Here is a 16,800-nt window from a genome sequence, read left to right on the forward strand (position 1 = left end):
TTTAGTAGGCCAATGCTCAAACCACTGAGCTATCCCTCCCCCCTAGAAATGCAGAACCTCAGGTGGGTCTGTTTGAGTGAGCAGATTGCGACGTCGCTCGGTGAGATTCTAGCCTGCTGGTTGTTTAGCCGTGAATTCAGATTGAGAGAAATCCCAAAGCAGCTTTTAAACATGATCGCAGAATGCTAAAGGGTGGGGATCGCTAGCTCATGGCGGGACTGAGATGGAGATTGGTCTCTTCCACCTCTGGGTCACAGGTCTAGAATTGGCGTGGGTCAGGAGTGGCTGCAGTTCATACCCACCTGATGCCATTCGATTGCCACTTGTGAAATGAATTCAGGCCAGTTTCACATTACGATTGTCACCACCGTCTGCTCCGGTGCTGGCAGCCTCGGCGGAGACGCAAAGGCCAAATGGGCTATAGGCACCGATTTTAAATCAGTGGGAGTTAGGCACCCAAATACCTTTAAAATCTAGCCCAGGTAGACTAAACTCTTGTCTTCCCCTACAAGGGATTCCCCCGGCTGCGGCATATGTGTATGAACGGGGGGGGGTGGGTTCCTCTGCCGCTGCCCAGCTGTACCCGCTTTGGTGATAAATGAAGGACTCCATGTCTGGGGAAGGCCAGGCTGGCACCTTTCACCAGCCCATACATTCGCTTGTTAACAGTTTCATATTAAGGAAAAGTATTTGTGGCCAATCAGAAGGCGACTGTTCTTCAGTGTCTCGCTCTGAGCAGAGGGTGCCTCACTCTGGATTCTGGTGTAATTGAAACACAAGTGATGGCTCGTTATGGGCAGTGGAGTGTCCCACTGCATTTGATTTGAGGAGCAAGGGGTGGGGGACAGGTAATTTAAAGAGTTGATATTAGAAAGTTTCTGTTTCAGCTTGACGGTTAATTTGTCACGCTTCGAGACAACATTGTAAGGGTCCCCGAGGTCCCTCTCTGCTGGGTTTACAGGGTGTCGCGTTTGTAGTGCCGACGTTCAGGAACAGAAACATTTAGCTGTACGTCACGCTTCCGTAACCTAATGTGTTAGAAAGGCTCATGAGGCGGCCTTGTCACTCGGCTCGAGGGAGGCTCACGGTGCTTTAGGAACCTGCATCGCTAAGTGCTCCAAAATCCATGAGCCTTCATCTCTTCTTACAGCCCTGTTTCCTTTTCCTCGGCTCTCTTTCCATGTGCCGCGACAATGGAATAGTCGGTTACTAATGAAGCTGTTTTGTTGTGCTCAGGGTTTACTGTTCGCTCGAGGGTTTGGGGAATGGGATAACGGGGACTTTCATATCCAGTTCCAGTTTGGCTTCCGGTTGATGGGGACTGGCTGGCTGGCTCAGGGAATGGGACACTGGGCCTTTCGTATCGAGGGCACTGGGTCCAGTCTGGCCTCAGGTCAGGGCGGATGGGTTGCTTCACAAAATCGGGGAATAGGATATAGAGGCTTTCAGCTCAAAGGCACCACTTCCAAGGTGGCTCAGTGGTGACTGAATGCTCCCGTCTGGCAGCCATTCTGGATCTAGGTCTGGATCTAGGCTGTTCTCAGTGGTACCAGATGACAGAACAAGAAGCAATGGTCTCAAGTTGCAGTGGGGGAGGTTTAGGTTGGATATTAGGAAAATCTTTTTCACGAGGAGGGTGGTGAAGCACTGGAATGGGTTCCCTAGGGAGGTGGTGGAGTCAGCCAGGTAACGCTGTTGCAAAAAAAAAGCAAACCTCATTCTGGGCTGTATTAGCAGGAGTATTGTAAGCAAGGGGTGAGAAGTAATTCTGCCACGGCAGTCAGCACTGATAAGGCCTCAGCTATAGTTCGGTGTCCAGACTTCGGGAAAGATGTGGACAGATTGGAGAAAGTCCAGAGGAGAGCAACAAGAATGATGAAAGGTCTAGAAAACATTACCTATGAGGAAAGAGTGAAAAAATTGGGTTTGTTTAGTCTGGAGAAGAGAAGACTGAGAGGGGTCTTCACCTACGTCAAGGGTGGTTATAAAGGCGAGGGTGATAAATTGTTCTTATCCACTGAGGACAGGACAAGAAGTAATGGGCTTAAATTGTAGCAAGGGAAATTACCCTTCCAGCTAGGAAATTTTTCCTAATTAAGCACTGAAACAAATTGCCTAGGGAGGTTGTGGAATCTCTGTCACTGGAGGTTTTTAAGGACAGGTTAGACAACCACCTGTCAGGGTGGTCTAGAATAATGCAGAGGACTGGACTTAGATGACCTACTGAGGTCTCTTCCAGTCCTACATTTCTATGATTCATTCTCCAGGGGCTGTCGAGCTGACACCTTCCACCCGTGCTAAACTCACTAGTCATTAAAGGAGGGGGAAAGTGTCACGGCTCAGAGAAGAGCCCCTTATTTTTTGTCTCTTTACATTTTGTCTTCTCCAAGGAGTCAGTCCTCTCGGACCTTGCGATGGCGAGGGAGAAGGTGAGGCAGACGTGGGTGCAGTCACCATCCCAGAGGAAAAAGAGGTGGATCTGGTAGGTCAGAGGGCCCCGATGTCCTTTGTGGGCCATTGTGTCACCCATGCTGTGCTTGAGGATATGACATTCCCTTTCCGTAATATCACGAAAGGATGACGCAGCCTCCATGACGGGGCTGGGGTGAGAAAGGACGGCCATCAAATACAAGACTTTCCTATACATGGAACGACTAATATGTTATCTCGATGTCCTGGCCAGCTTCCAGCTCGGGTGATCCCATTTTACCTCTCTAAATTCCCCGCTGCCACTGCAGTTGGATGTGGAATCCACCTTCATTTTCTGTCTTAAACTCCCTGTGGAACGGTGAAATGGCTGCCTCGTTCCCCCTTCCGAGGGTTGCATTTCACGCTGCACAGCACTTGCAGATTCGATGGCACTGTAAGTGATTCTGATGATGATTACTGGCAATGAACATTAATCCATCCTCCCCTCTCCGATCAGTCACACGGAGGGGATGGGATGCCGTGTCTGAACTGTGTTCTAACCCGCCATCAGGCGCCTCCTCGCTCAGAGCCTCGACCAGAAAGGAGAGAAGGAAGGAGGGTGCTTGCATGGCACAGTGTCGAGTTTTGTCACATTAATGCAGGTAACATCTGGCTCTAAACTTTCATGCCAGACGTTACCTTAATTTGATCCTAATTCCCAGGTTTTCTTTAGACGCTCCTGAGAATGAGAAATGGAGACAAAGCTTAATGTCTGTTCTAAAAAAACCCTTCCAAACCCAAACAGCTGCTCTGCCCAGCTCAGAATTTGCTTCTTTCATTCCTTACATTTCGGCTCTTTGTCGTCTCTTACCGTCTCCTCTCCAGCAGGGATCAGGTTGCCGAACAGCCTGGCCCAGAAAGCTATGGAAGCTTTGATTGTCTTTCAACTACTTTGACAAATTAGCCTCTCCTATACATTCCTGAGGGGCCTCGGGGACCGCGATTGGCTAACGAGGATTTGCATTGAGATCAGGAGGCTTTCACTTTCTGCTATCCAATCCCAGTGCAGCGCAGGTTGGTGCGGAGGAGAATCCACTCCCATTTGATGGCCATTCTCAGGCCCGCTCTGTGAAATGGGAAGGCCGTGCCTGTATGTTTCAGTCCAGTTCGGAGAGAAGCAGGTGTCCACCTCACAGAAACCACTGCCCCGTCTCTCCTTGGCTTTGCTAAAGCTGTCGCTGTCCTGTCCTCTTTCCCCAGAAACCCTGCCTCCGAAGCCGGGTGGTCCTGAGTGGCCTAAGGGATGACATGTGGACAGAAGAGCACGCTGCCACCCTGGATCTCTTTCTGAAGGACGTCAGCAAGCAATTGCTCGTCATCTACATAGATGAGTTTGCCGGACTGAAGGTTGAGCAGACCATGCCACATCAGGTTTGTTTGGCAAGATCCTACAAGAGTTCCCGTGGCGGGGCTGCAGTTGTATCAGTTTGTGCTGCCATCCTATTGGCCTCCTGAGCTAACCAGGTTTGGGACTAGTTGCTTGGGGACATTCTCTCCTATGAGTTCTTGCTGATCCTAATGCCCCAGCACTAGGGGGCGCTGTGCTGCAGGGGATGTTGAGGGGGAAGGGACCCTGGTGGTTCAGCATGGTGCCTTTCATGGCAGGCTCATCACATTCATAAAATTAAGCACGCGCATAAATGTTTGCAGGCTCCGGGCCTTAGTTTCCTTAAACGCCTTTTGGGACGGATTTTGCCTAAAGCTTTTTGAAATGCTAAATACATGATGTCAGCCCGTTCTCCTTTATTCACTCTTTGGCCGAGATGCTCAGGGAGTTCTAACCGGTAAGAGAGGTGCAGAAGCCAGGGCAGCTCATCCCTGTCGTATCTTGTTCATGGCTATCATTTCGTTGTTCTGATTATGCTTTAACTCCGCGTGTTGGGTGTGGGGACAAGACGCATTCCCCATAGATACGATGAGGGAGTAAAGCCCACTGCTAATTAACCTCCCCCTGTCATTGGCGGTCCCTCGCAGGAGCAGAAACAGCTCACGTACTTCATCCGCCATGAGAATGCCGAGATCACCGCTGAGAATTTCCAGAAGACAGTGCAGTTTGGCACCGTCCGGAGACCCTACATTGATTCCCTCATGCGAATTCTCAACAGCGTCTTCCTCCCCCGCCTCTTCCACAACACCAGTTGGCCCGAGAGCATCAAGAATGAATTCTTCTCGGAGATCTACCACTTCATGACCTCTCTCACAGGTAGAGTGAGCGATGCCCTCTCCCTCTGAGCTGCCTCGCAGTGCTGCCCTCATCTGGTTCTCTCCACCAGGTACCTGGCCAGTTTCTTGTTACACACTTGTTGGCCTGCTCTGGGCTCTCCTATTCCGGAGACTCCGACCATGTCCCCAGTACGAAACGGGATGCTCGGCTGGATTTTGCACAGCGCCATTCATGATTTAGTTGGGGATTGGTCTTGCTTTGAGCAGGGGGTTGGACTAGATACCTCCTGAGGTCCCTTCCAACCCTGATCTTCTCTGATTCTGTGATTTCCGGCCTTCAGAGGAGAATGAGTTTGGCACCACTGTTGTTTGCAGGGTGTGTTGGTCCCAGCATAGGAGAGACACAGGTGGGTGAAGTAATATCTTTTGTTGGGGAAAGAGAGAAGCCTTTGAGCTCCACAGAGCCGAAGGTAGCACCACACCAGCTTCGTCTTTGTCACCACTGAGCGAGGGCCAGGGTGGAATTGGTCCTCAGTGGTGAAAGGCTTCGTATCCCAGTCACTGACCCTCTTTGGGCCAGCCAGTGTTCCCTGATTGGAGCTGGTCCCTAGAGGTGAAAGGCCCCGTGTGCCAGTCTCCGATGCCTCTGAGAAAATAAAACCAGAGAAAAAAGACGCCTCTTCTGCCCCCCAGCCCCAAAGCCAGTGCAGGAGAGAGGACCCGGAGAGAGGGTTGGATTGTGGCCCAGCAGCTCCATCTGTCTCTCCCTTCTCCAGATACACGTTCGAAAATGAAGGGCCGCACGGTCCTCTACATCCCCATCGAAGCCCTGAGCATGAAGCCCGAAGTGGTAGTGAAGGACAAAGCGCTGGTTCAGAGGCTGGAAAGTGAGTAACTCCGGAGCCTGGCTCTCGGGGGGCCGTCGGGGGATAAACTCGACAAGAGGAGCTGGTGAGAACCGCAGCGCGCGGCGTCTAAGTGAATGAACCTCCAGCAGCATATGAGCTGCATCCATCATTCCCAATCTCTGAGCGGCTTGGCGGCGCACGGAGGATCCTTGGGCAGGGTTATTGCTTTCACTTTAGATATCCTTCAAGGAGCCGGCAGCCACCAGGCAGTACAAACTTTGAAGCAGAGGCGAGACCAGCTGGGGCGGCTCAGTGGCGGGACTCTGCATTCCCCAGAACCTGGGGACAGACTCCCTGCTCTGTCCTCGGGTGCCTCTCCGGGGGATCCGGGCCGTGATTTCCTGACCTTGGAGGACGTGAGGTTGGGCAGGGTCAGTCCAGGGCCGGCCATGCGGGAGAGACGGGTTCCGAGCGGGAGGGGAAAGCGCTCTGTTTATTCACAACCTGGGCGGTGAAAATAACTTTGCTGGTATTGACTCGTGGCAAAGGGATGCCTGCCTAGTCCCCAGCCAGAGCTTTGGGGGCGGGGGAAGGGTTAGTAAAGCTAGAAGAATTGGGGAGCACTCTAAAGAGATCACCCAAAGAGAGCAGGAGACAGGCCATCAAATGCCTTTGCTCTTCCACCTTCCGGGCCCCCGCCGGCCTCGGTCTCTCCGCACCGCTTAGCAGTAGGCGCACGGGAGCCGAGCGTCCCCGTGGAGTGCCCAGCACCCGCTCACCGAACGCTCACCGAGCTGTCAGGTGTGCTACGCCTAAGACCAGTCTGGGAGATTCAACGTTGGATCGCCAGCTGCTTCACCTACCCCACGTCGATATGTTTATAGTGAAAGCAAGAATGAGTTTACGATCAAAGACCAGAGATGCAAATGAGAGAAAGTAAGAATGCTGGAAACAAATGGTTACATATACAGCAAAGCCATAACACAGGTTTTAGTGCATACCTTTAACTCCCGAGATATTCCTGCCAAGAAGTGTGGGGGAGACAAAGCCCTGCCCCCCGGCTTCCTGCGATTCACCAGGACTCTCAGCCAGCCAGTAAGGCAGAAGGGTTATTAGCTGACAGGAACACAGTCCAAACCAGAGCTTGTAGGTACAGACAACAGGTCCATCTTGGGGGTCAGGGGGCTTCCCGCCCCTTCCCCAGCCAGCTCCAGACTGAAACTCTCCAGCCCCTCCTCTGCCTTGGTCTCTTTCCCGGGCCAGGAGGTCACCTGGTCTCTTTGTTCTCCAACACCTTCAGTTGGCACCTTTGCAGAGGAGGGGCCCAGGCCGACAGCATCACACTGGCCCTCTCGGGCTCTGAACTGAACATCAGAATGGCCGTACTGGGTCAGACCAAAGGTCCATCCAGCCCAATGTCCTGTCTACCGACAGTGGCCAATGCCAGGTGCCCCAGAGGGAGTGAACCTAACAGGCAATGATCAAGTGATCTCTCTCCTGCCATCCATCTCCACCCTCTGACAAACAGAGGCTAGGGACACCATTCTTACCCATCCTGGCTAATAGCCATTAATGGACTTAACCTCCATGAATTTATCCAGTTCCCTTTTGAACGCTGTTCTAGTCCTGGCCTTCACCACCTCCTCAGGTAAGGAGTTCCACAAGTTGACTGTGCGCTGCGTGAAGAAGGACTTCCTTTTATTTGTTTAAAACCTGTTGCCCATTAATTCCATTTGGTGGCCCCTAGTTCTTGTATTATGGGAATAAGTAAATAACTTTTCCTTATCTACTTTCTCCACATCACTCATGATTTTATAGACCTCTGTCATATCCCCCCTTAGTCTCCTCTTTTCCAAGCTGAAAAGTCCCAGCCTCTTTAATCTCTCCTCACGTGGGACCCGTTCCAAAGCCCTAATCATTTTAGTTGCCCTTCTCTGAACCTTTTCTAGGGCCAGTATATCTTTTTTGAGATGAGTATTCCAGATGTGGGCGTACCATCGATTTATATAAACAATCACACCCCCTTATCCCACCACCTAGATACTTAAGAACTGCATAGGGGAAACTGAGGGCTGGTCTACACTGAGGCGGGGGTATCGATCTAAGATATGAAACTTCAGCTATGTGAATAGCGTAGCTGAAGTCGAAGTATCTTAGATCAATTTACCTCGGGTCCTCACAGTGCGGGATTGATGTCCGCGGCTCCCCGTGTCGACTCCACTACCGCCGCTCGCTCCGGTGGAGTTCTGGAGTCGACAGGAGCGCGTTCGGGGATCGGTATATCGCGTCTAGATGAGACGCGATATACCGATCCCCGAAAAATCGATCGCTCCCTGCTGATACGGCGGGTAGTCTGGACGTACCCTGAGGCACTCACATAGTATTCAGAGAGAACGTTAAGAACAGTCCCACTTTATCACAATTCCCGTGTTTCCTAGAGGGTGGCTTACCCCAAGCCCTCTTCCTACAATTTTCAGCCAAGCCTCCTGAAGTAAACCCACGGTTAGTTTACTTGTTCAGTGGGGGGTTAATCTGCACCCATTTTGTACTAAACCAGACCTTCTGATCTTCACTTGAAGAACATGGTCCCCCCACCCCAAGTGCAGAGGTCTCTGCACGGCTCAGATTGCTGGCTCAGGCCCTTAGAGGAAGGCCGGGAAATGACAGTCTAAGCCCCCAATCCATGGGTGTTCAGTTTGACACGCGTCACTTCATTCACACGCGTGGTCCATTTATTTAGTTCGGATACTTACTTCCCGTGTGAATATTTGCAGGCTCAAGTGCTGCACCCGACACAAAGAAAATACAGCAGCTGGGACAATGGAACCCTGATCCCCGGTGCGGGCCTGTAGGCACTACTCTAATTGAAATAATTCATAATAATTAATAACTTCAAGTTAATTAGAATGGTGCAGCTGCTGCATAAAGCGAGCACGTCCACCCTCTATCCCACACAAAAACCCGTTCTCTCTCAGCACTGGCTGCTCGACTGCGTATCCCACCAATGCAAACCGTAGAAAGCAGTTAAATGAGTCAGCTCCCCATCGGCACGGCTCTCACCTCGCCCTGATCTCCCTCCCTCCCACAGCCCATGTCCCTCCACCCTTATCCCGAGCAACACGCATGAGCCGTAACGCCAGCCAGGCTCGTTTATTCTATAGCTACGTGTGTTTTGCTGCTCAATCTAGGGTGGGTGTAGCTTTCCGCAAGTACATCATCTGTAGTGCTTTACCTGGCCTGTGTAACGTATCTGTAGCCTTGCGGCACTGTAGTGCTGAGGGACGAGACGTCCAGTGACACTGAGCAGTAACCCATTGGGCACTGTACGTCCACAACATGTAATTCAACTGTGGAACTCACAGCCCCAGGCTCAAGCAACTCCTTATGGAGGCGGCCCTTAGCTCGGATCCCCTATCGGCCCGCCAAGTTCCAGCCCGGAGCGCGTCGGTGCGCAGTGCCCCGGCGGCGGCTTCAGGTACGGCACCGTGGGGAGACTCAGATAGAGGCCCGCAGCACCGGATCTCTCCAGCACCGTGTCCAGTGCAAGTGGCTCGGCGCCGTTCCCTGTCTCCAGGACAGAAGAGATTGCGCAAGCCGGAGGTGACTGTTTTGCCGCAACAGGCGCTGGCACCTCCTTTGCTAACCTCGGAGTCGCGTCCGGCACTGGAGCGACCGAGGGTACAAGCGCCGATATCGGCACTGTTGACTCCGGCACCGAGGGAGGAGCCATTGAGTCCAGTGGACACTGGCTCCCCGACCCGGACCATGGTTGAGCCCCAGCTTCCGTCGACGCTGGAGACATTCGCGACAGTGAGAGACCTCATTGCCCTCACAGAGCCGGCACCGGCACAGACTGTGGCACCGCCTCCAACTTCTGTTATGCAGTCTAGGAGCAAGCCTACCCTAATACGTTCGCCATCTCCTAGCGTGGAGACACGGCACCACTCCCGATCCTGGTGCCGTTTGCAATCCCGACGCCGTTCCCTCTCACGGCGCCGGTCGTACTCGCGGCACCGGTCCACCTCTTGGCATGACTCGGGCCGTGGTACCGTTTGGACTCCCGTCGCTCCCGGCACCGATCGCAGCGCCGATCACCTTCCCGGAGTCAGTCCTGGCACCGCTCCCGCAGACGTTCATCGTCGCGATCCAGGTCTGGATCCTGGTACCGGGTCGGTCATCAACATCGATCTTGATCCCGGTACTGCTTCCTGACGCCTCGCTGGCACCGCTCTCCAGCGACCCGGTACCGGTCTGCACCGCACCCCGGAGAGTCTACACGGACGCGCTCCACACCGCCTTGGCCCTCGCGCTCCGCCTCATGGTCATCGCAGTCTGAGGGTGCCTTGCGCTCGGCCTACCCAGCTTCAGGCCAGGGCGAAGGTAACGTGGGTCAATGGCACGACGAAGGCCAAGACCCTAATCAGGATCCTGTACAATGGTGCTTCTGGACACCGTGGGCGTAGCACCAAGCCCAAGGGGTTCCGTCAGGGGCCTCCCGCTGAGCCCATTCAGAACCCTGGGTACCAGAAGCCACCATAAGTCATCCCCCTCCAGGGGGTATGGAAGCGGCTGCACCTACCCCAACGCAGGTCCCAGGCCCCGGTGTAATGGATCCTGGGCAACAGGACTCCTCGCTACACGATCCACCACAGGACCCCCTGGACCCTTGGCATCTTGGTCATCTTCTCCAGACGAGGCAGTGGCGGGGACGGCAGCCTCGGGTCCTCCCCCGATAGACGTTCGTGCCCACCAAGACCTTTTACGTAGGTTGGCATGTAATATGGACCTCCAAACATCCTTTCGGCGGAGGCCCCATCCCGAGTAGCATTGCCCATCATCCGCACCATCCAAAAAAACCAAACTGGTACAAAGCCATTTAGGAAAACGACCCAGCTCTTCGTTGCAGTGGCCAACTGGATGAAAGGCCTACCAGTCTCCTCGCAACTCATCTCCTCTTGGATCATGGCCTGTATCTGTGCTTGCTACGACTTGGCCGGTGTCCCGGCCCACGCCTCACCGCCCACTCCACGAGGGCTCAAGCCTCATCGGCCGCTTTCCTGGCCCAGGTTCCAGTTCACGAGATCGGTAGAGCTGCGGTTTGGTCATCGGTACATACCTTTGCCGCTCACCACGCGTTAGTTCAGCAGTCTAGAGACGATGCCGCATTTGGTTCAGCGGTTCTGCACTCAGCGATGTCTCACCCCGACCCCACCGCCTAGGTAAGGCTTGGGAGTCACCTGATTGGAATCGATACGAGCAAGCACTCGCAGAAGAAAAAACGGTTGCTCACCTTTGTAATTGTTGTTCTTCGAGATGTGTTGCTTATATCCATTCCAAACCCGCCCTCCTTCCCCTCTGTCGGAGTAGCCGGCAAGAAGGAACTGAGGGGGCGCTGAGTCGGCTGGGGTATAGATCCAACGCCATTAAGGTGCCACACAGCCGACCCTCCGGGTGTTGCTGGGGTAAAAATTCTCCGACGATCGTGCACGCAGCGCGCGCACACCTATTTGGAATGGATATGAGCAACACATCTCAAAGGACAACAGTTACAAAGTCGAGTAACCGGTTTTTTCTGTGGCTAATGAGACCCTCTACAGTTACACTAAACAGCATAAAAAATGTAGAAGAGCTGTACAGTCTCATGTTTCAGGACACCGAACCGTCCTCTGCGGGGAGATTATTCCATAATTGCCCATTTAGAGGGATTTTTGCACCTTCCTTTGTAGCATCCGATCTTGGCCACTTGTCGGAGACAGGATACCGGGCTCGAGGGACTTGGTGTGATTCTTCTGTTACCGTATACGCAAATTCAGTGGACTGGATCGCTCAGGACAAGTAAAAAGCTGTAGATTGAATTATTTATGCAATATGTCTTGATAATAAGTAGCAAAGCGAAAACCATGCTAGGATTTGACTCGTCAGTGGCTAAATTCCCTAATGCGAGTGGTGCCAGTGACGTGAACAGGACTGCTTGTCTGGGCGAGGTGGGCTCCGTTTGCAGAAACGTGCGTCCCGAGATACCCCGCGTGTTTCTTTCTGTCAAAAGAATTGAGTTCGGGGAGAGGGAGCCAATTTCGCGTTGATTCCATCTCAGTGCTGATGTTATAAAACCCAAGCAAACGTTTGGCCTGCGATTGTACAGAACCTTTTACAAGAGTTAAATATGTCCCTGAAAAGTGTCCCCTGCCCGTGTTGCTTTTCAACCATGAACAGACTCCCGCTGCTGAGGAGGCGCGGCGGGTGTGCGGTGGACATGAATGGCCCATAACGAGAAGGACTGTGTGTGCCACAAAACCCCAGCGCTGTCCCCACTAAAATCCTTGCAGGGCCAGCGGTTACGCCCGGCAGTATGTGTCTGGGTGAAACATCCAATTGGACACCTTGGGGCGGTTTCCATTATGACTGCGGCTTAGCTGTTCCCAAGTACTTAGCGATGCCTGGCTATTCTAATGGCCGGGCTGCACGATCGTCTTACCCCTGTAATTTGGTGGCGAGATTGCTGCTCTCACGCTGGGCCCCTAACTCGTAGATTGGCGCGCTGGGACTATTAGCAGCTTCCACTCTGGAAGCCGCAAGCGTAGTTCATTGAGTTCAAATAACGTTTTCCTTCTGCCGCCATCCGGTCAGTTACTTGGGTTACTTCCTAGTTCAGTGCACTCGGGTATCCGGCAAGTTGCGGCTCTGTGCCCGGGGTGCGGCGAGTCTCCTCTAGGGGTCACCTCGTCTTTGCGATGGCCCGGAACACGCTTTGCCGTGATGTACTCGGGTAGTAACAGACGCAGGTAACAATGTCGTTAAAAAGCCAAAGTCTCCTCGTAAAGAGCAGGGATGGGGAGGCATCGAGGAGCCAGCAGAGCAGCACCTTACAAAGGGAAATTTGGGACCAACCGGAGTGCAAACCGCTCCGCTCAGCTTTCCGCAGCTGCACCTGGGGTGAAGAGGAGCTCGTCGCGGCAGCTTCTATCTGTCTTACAGTGTGTGTTTGATCACAACAGAGATACTAGAATAGCACCCCACCCCCCACCCCAGCTTTGCTCCCTGGGCTGGGAGCCAGGACTCCTGGGTTCTATCCCCGGCTCTGGGAGGGGAGCGGGGGCTGGTGGGTCAGAGCACGGGTGGCTGGGAGCCAGGACTCCTGGGTTCTCTCCCCGGCTCTGGGAGGGGAGCAGGGGCTGGTGGGTCAGAGCACGGGTGGCTGGGAGCCAGGACTCCTGGGTTCTCTCCCCAGCTCTGGGAGGGGAGTGGGGGTTGGTGGGTTAGAGCAGGGGCGGCTGGGAGCCAGGACTCCTGGGTTCTATCCCTGGCTCTGGGAGGGGAGTGGGGGCTGGTGGGTTAGAGCGGGGGGGGGCTGGGAGCCAGGACTCCTGGGTTCTCTCCCCAGCTCTGGGAGGGGAGTTAGGTTTAGTGGTTAGAACAGGGATGCGCTAGAGCCCACCTAGGGACGATTCTTAGTCTCATCTGGCTGAACTTTACCACATTCTTGACACTAATGGAAAATGTAGCTTCCCACCCCGCCTCTGAAGTAGGGCGATCTCAGCGCCTGCAGTTCGCAGAGTGGGAAGCAGGAGGCCGGAGAGCTGACGCGGATTAGAACGCAGTCGTCCTGAATTTTAGCCCCCGTTTCTAATCGCCAGGCCGCGTTCCCCTCCCAGACCCCGGCGTCCAGACGCCCCGTTCCTTTGCTCAAACCACATCCCACCGGGGTCCATTATTCAGCACCACATGCTCTGCAGCGGAATGTCCCTGTCATGCCGGGGCAGCCGGTAACCTTAACGCTCCTCACACCCTGTCAGGCAGGACTGGGCGCTAAAGCCCAGAGCCTGGGAGGTATTTGGCGCCCATTAAAATCAGCGCCGTCTAAACCCCTAACGCCTTTGGCCTTGTCTGACTTTTTGTTCCAGCTTCCATGATCCACTGGACTCGGCAGATCAAGGAGGTGCTGAGAGCGCAGGAGGCGGTGGAGAGCAGGGAGAGCACGGGGCCGCTGGAGGAGATCGAGTTCTGGAGGAACCGCTGCACCGACCTGTCTGAGATCAGCAAACAGCTCTGCCGGCAGGGAGTGACCCACATCGAGTCCATCCTGATGCTCTCCAAGTCCTCCTACGTGGCCCCCTTCCAAAGGCTCGCCAGACAGATCCAGGTGGGGCTGGAGACGGGGAGCAGTGCCCCAGAGCCGGGTCCCGCTTTGGCCACCCTGGTGTAGACCCGTGGGCCGACCGTTGGCTCCGGAAAGGGAGGGGATCCCTACAGTACCCCAGTCTGGACGTGCCCCGCTACCGGTCCAGTCCGGGGCTCTGGGCGCGCACAGCTGGAGAGGCAATGCGGGTTTACTGCGGCGCCGGAGCCGAAAAGGCCTCGAGAGTCTGAGCTGGGCCTTGGAGCCCTGCAGGCAGAGGGTCCTGCTTTCCCTCGGCGCCTACACGACCTTGGGCTAGAAACCCGGAGGGGGGGGAGCCTTTGGCTTTTCACTCTGCCCTCTGAGTTTTTCCTCTCCCGCCCGGTGATTGCTTTGCAGAATGGCTCTGAGCAAGCGCAGTCGAACCTCCACTTCCTTTCCATCCTGAAAGAGCCGTTCCAGGAGCTGTCCGCGCTGCGGCCCAGAGACATCCCCGACAAGCTCCCCCACCTCATCAGCCTCGTCCGCATCATATGGGTCAACTCCCCGTACTACAACACCAGAGAGAGAATCACCGCCCTCTTCCGAAAGGTGGGGGGCTAGTGGGTTAGAGCAAGGGGGGGGGGGGGGGCTGGGAGCCAGGACTCCTGGGTTCTCTCCCCGGCTCTGGGAGGGCAGTGGGGGCTGGTGGGTCAGAGCATGGGGGGCTGGGAGCCAGGACTCCTGGGTTCTCTCCCTGGCTCTGGGAGGCCAGTGGGGGCTGGTGGGTTAGAGCAGGGGGGCTGGGAGCCAGGACTCCTGGGTTCTCTCCCCGGCTCTGGGAGGGGAGTGTGGGCTAGTGGTTAGAGCAGGGGGGGCTGGGAGCCAGGACTCCTGGGTTCTCTCCCTGGCTCTGGGAGGGCAGTGGGGGCTGGTGGGTTAGAGCATGGTGGGCTGGGAGCCAGGACTCCTGAGTTCTCTCCCCGGCTCCGGGAGGGGAGTGGGATTTAGTGGTTAGAGCGGTGATGCGCTAGATCCCACCTCGGGACTATTCTTAGTCTCATCTGGCTTTGAACTTTACCAAGCTTCCCGCCTCGGTTCTACCTGGTGGCGTCGCGTTCCTCAGGTTAATTATCCTCTGCCCCAAATCATTTCCTCCTGTCGCTCTGAGGTGTGTTGCCACTGAACCTCGTGGAGCGCTGGGCTCTTGGCCCGGGAAGAGGCCGAGGCAGAGCTGTGCTGAATCGTTTCTCCTTAGATGAGCAATAAAATTATCCTGATGTGTTGCCAAGACATTTCCCTGGACCGGATCTTTGAGGGTTACGTGGTATCCAGCAGACAGTCGCTCCACGACTGTATCTCGTGTATGAACTCCTGGAAGGATTGTTACCTGTACGCAGCTCAGCTGCACAACAGGTGGGCAGCGGGAGGATGGAAGGGGAATGCCGCAGCTGGTGAAAGAGCCCAGATTAGCTGCGCCTCTGGATGTCCCCCGAGTGGGGACGGCCTGGGCATTGGCAGGACGATCGTCCCCCTCCCCGCTGCAGCCCTGCTGTCACACCCCTCTGTGTGGCCTGTGCAGTTCTTGGTACCTTGCCCAGGCTGCCAGAGACATGCAACCGAAACCCGCCGGGTGGCTGGGAGATGGGGATGAGTGGAACCAGCGAGCCCTGTCCCAGTCCCCAGCCTCCCTCCCCTGGTTCTCCTGAGCGGCAGAAACCAGAATCGATCACTATGATTAGGGATGTCGGGTTTAAGTGGGCGCCTGGCCCTTGACAATTAAATCTAAGCGTTACTGGTCGGCGTCAGCTTCAGATTCGTCGAGCGGGATCAATTATTTTATAAGATCAAAGCCGTTAACGCACGAGCCAGGCAAATACAGCGGAGTGGGGATTAGGCACTCGAGCTTTGCGGTCTCCTGGGTAGGATAATCCCCCTGGGTTTTCCTACAGCCCTGTCTGTGGGGAGAGATCCTGGGGCATCGCCATTCTTTCCTGGGGTGCTCTTGAGAGGGTCTGCCGGCTTGATGTGCCCTTGGGGGGTGGATTCGCCATTCAAATAAGATGCATTTCATAGACGATTGGGGTTGGATGGGACCTCCTCTAGTCCAACCCCCTGCTCGAAGCAGGACCAGTCCCCCACCAAATCCCCAAATCGCCCCCTCAAGGGCTGAACTCACCACCCTGGGTTTAGCAGGCCAATGCTCCAACCCCTGAGCTATCTCCCCCCACCCCCCTTTGCAAAATCCTGCCCTGGGATTCGCATGCCAGGTCTGTGAGCGAGGACACTCTTGGGTGCACAGGCGCCAACTTTCTAAACCCCATCCCCAAAGGCCCCATCTCGGGGCCTGCCTCCGAGGCGGCCGTTGGGCACGACAAACCTTTTCTCCTTCCGCACGTCTAACAGGCTTTCCGGGAAAGGCTGGGTCCTGGATCAGACTAGCATCTTTGCCCAAGTGGACGCCTTCGTTCAGCGCTGCAAAGACCTCCTGGAGGTACGTGGCCCGTGGCCCGTGATCCCCCCCCCCGCGGCGACAGGACTAGGGCCCGTGGCCTGGCGTTGCCGTGCGGGATGAGAGTCTCACGGCAGCATTGGCACCCTGAGAGGCGTTGTGCATCTCAGCCTGACAATTACCGGGGTTCCATTTACTCGGAGCCAGCGGCTGCTCTCCGGTGCAGCAGGACAAACCCATCTGTTTCCATGACAGAGCAGTTTGGCGCTCAGCGTTTCGTGCAGTGCCTGAGACAAGTAGCAGGTGCCGGGGAGTGATCGCTCTGGCATCAAGCACTCCCCACACCGAAAGCACAAGAGCGTTCAGCCCGACGGGATGTGGGGAGCTGCGCGGGGGGTACCCAGCCCTGTGTCACAGCGGGGAGCCCCACCCAGGAGGTAGCCAGCCCCGGGTGGTGGTGGAAACGTAGCCTTCTGCATCAGCTGGAGTTTGCAGAGTGTCTGATCCTCCCTGCCGCTCCAGGTAGATTTCATGACAGTGAAGACGCTACCTATGCCGATGGGAAGGGTTCTCCAGTCGGCGCAGGCACTCCCCCTCACCGAGAGGCGGTAGCTAGCTTGAAGGGAGACTTCTGTCTACACGGGGGTTAGGTCGGTCTAATTCCGGTGCTCAGCGGTGTGGATTTTTCATTGCATTGCCCCAGGCCCCCTGAATCCTCTGGGCGGTAGGACTGGAAGGGACCTGGAGAGGTCCTCTAGTCCGGCCCCCTGCAC

General features: G+C 55.2%; 1 protein-coding gene across 3 annotated transcripts in view; it reads left to right on the forward strand.

Moving 5' to 3' along the window:
* The window catches only part of DNAH2 (dynein axonemal heavy chain 2), a 105,150-nt gene that overhangs the window by 5,731 nt on the left and 82,619 nt on the right, over nt 1–16,800 (forward strand). For all 3 annotated transcript variants that reach the window (XR_006576173.1, XM_045001463.1, XM_045001464.1), the window contains exons 3-10: nt 2,391–2,482; nt 3,670–3,840; nt 4,444–4,672; nt 5,409–5,519; nt 13,382–13,620; nt 13,996–14,187; nt 14,834–14,991; nt 15,982–16,069. Coding sequence is in view for 2 of the 3 variants with exons in the window: in XM_045001463.1 (XP_044857398.1) it covers nt 2,391–2,482; nt 3,670–3,840; nt 4,444–4,672; nt 5,409–5,519; nt 13,382–13,620; nt 13,996–14,187; nt 14,834–14,991; nt 15,982–16,069 (1,280 nt within the window). In the remaining variant the exon portion in view is untranslated. The remainder of the gene's footprint in view (nt 1–2,390; nt 2,483–3,669; nt 3,841–4,443; nt 4,673–5,408; nt 5,520–13,381; nt 13,621–13,995; nt 14,188–14,833; nt 14,992–15,981; nt 16,070–16,800) is intronic.

This window comes from Mauremys mutica, unplaced genomic scaffold, assembly GCF_020497125.1.
Source record: "Mauremys mutica isolate MM-2020 ecotype Southern unplaced genomic scaffold, ASM2049712v1 Super-Scaffold_277, whole genome shotgun sequence".
Classification (NCBI taxonomy): Eukaryota; Metazoa; Chordata; order Testudines; family Geoemydidae; genus Mauremys; species Mauremys mutica.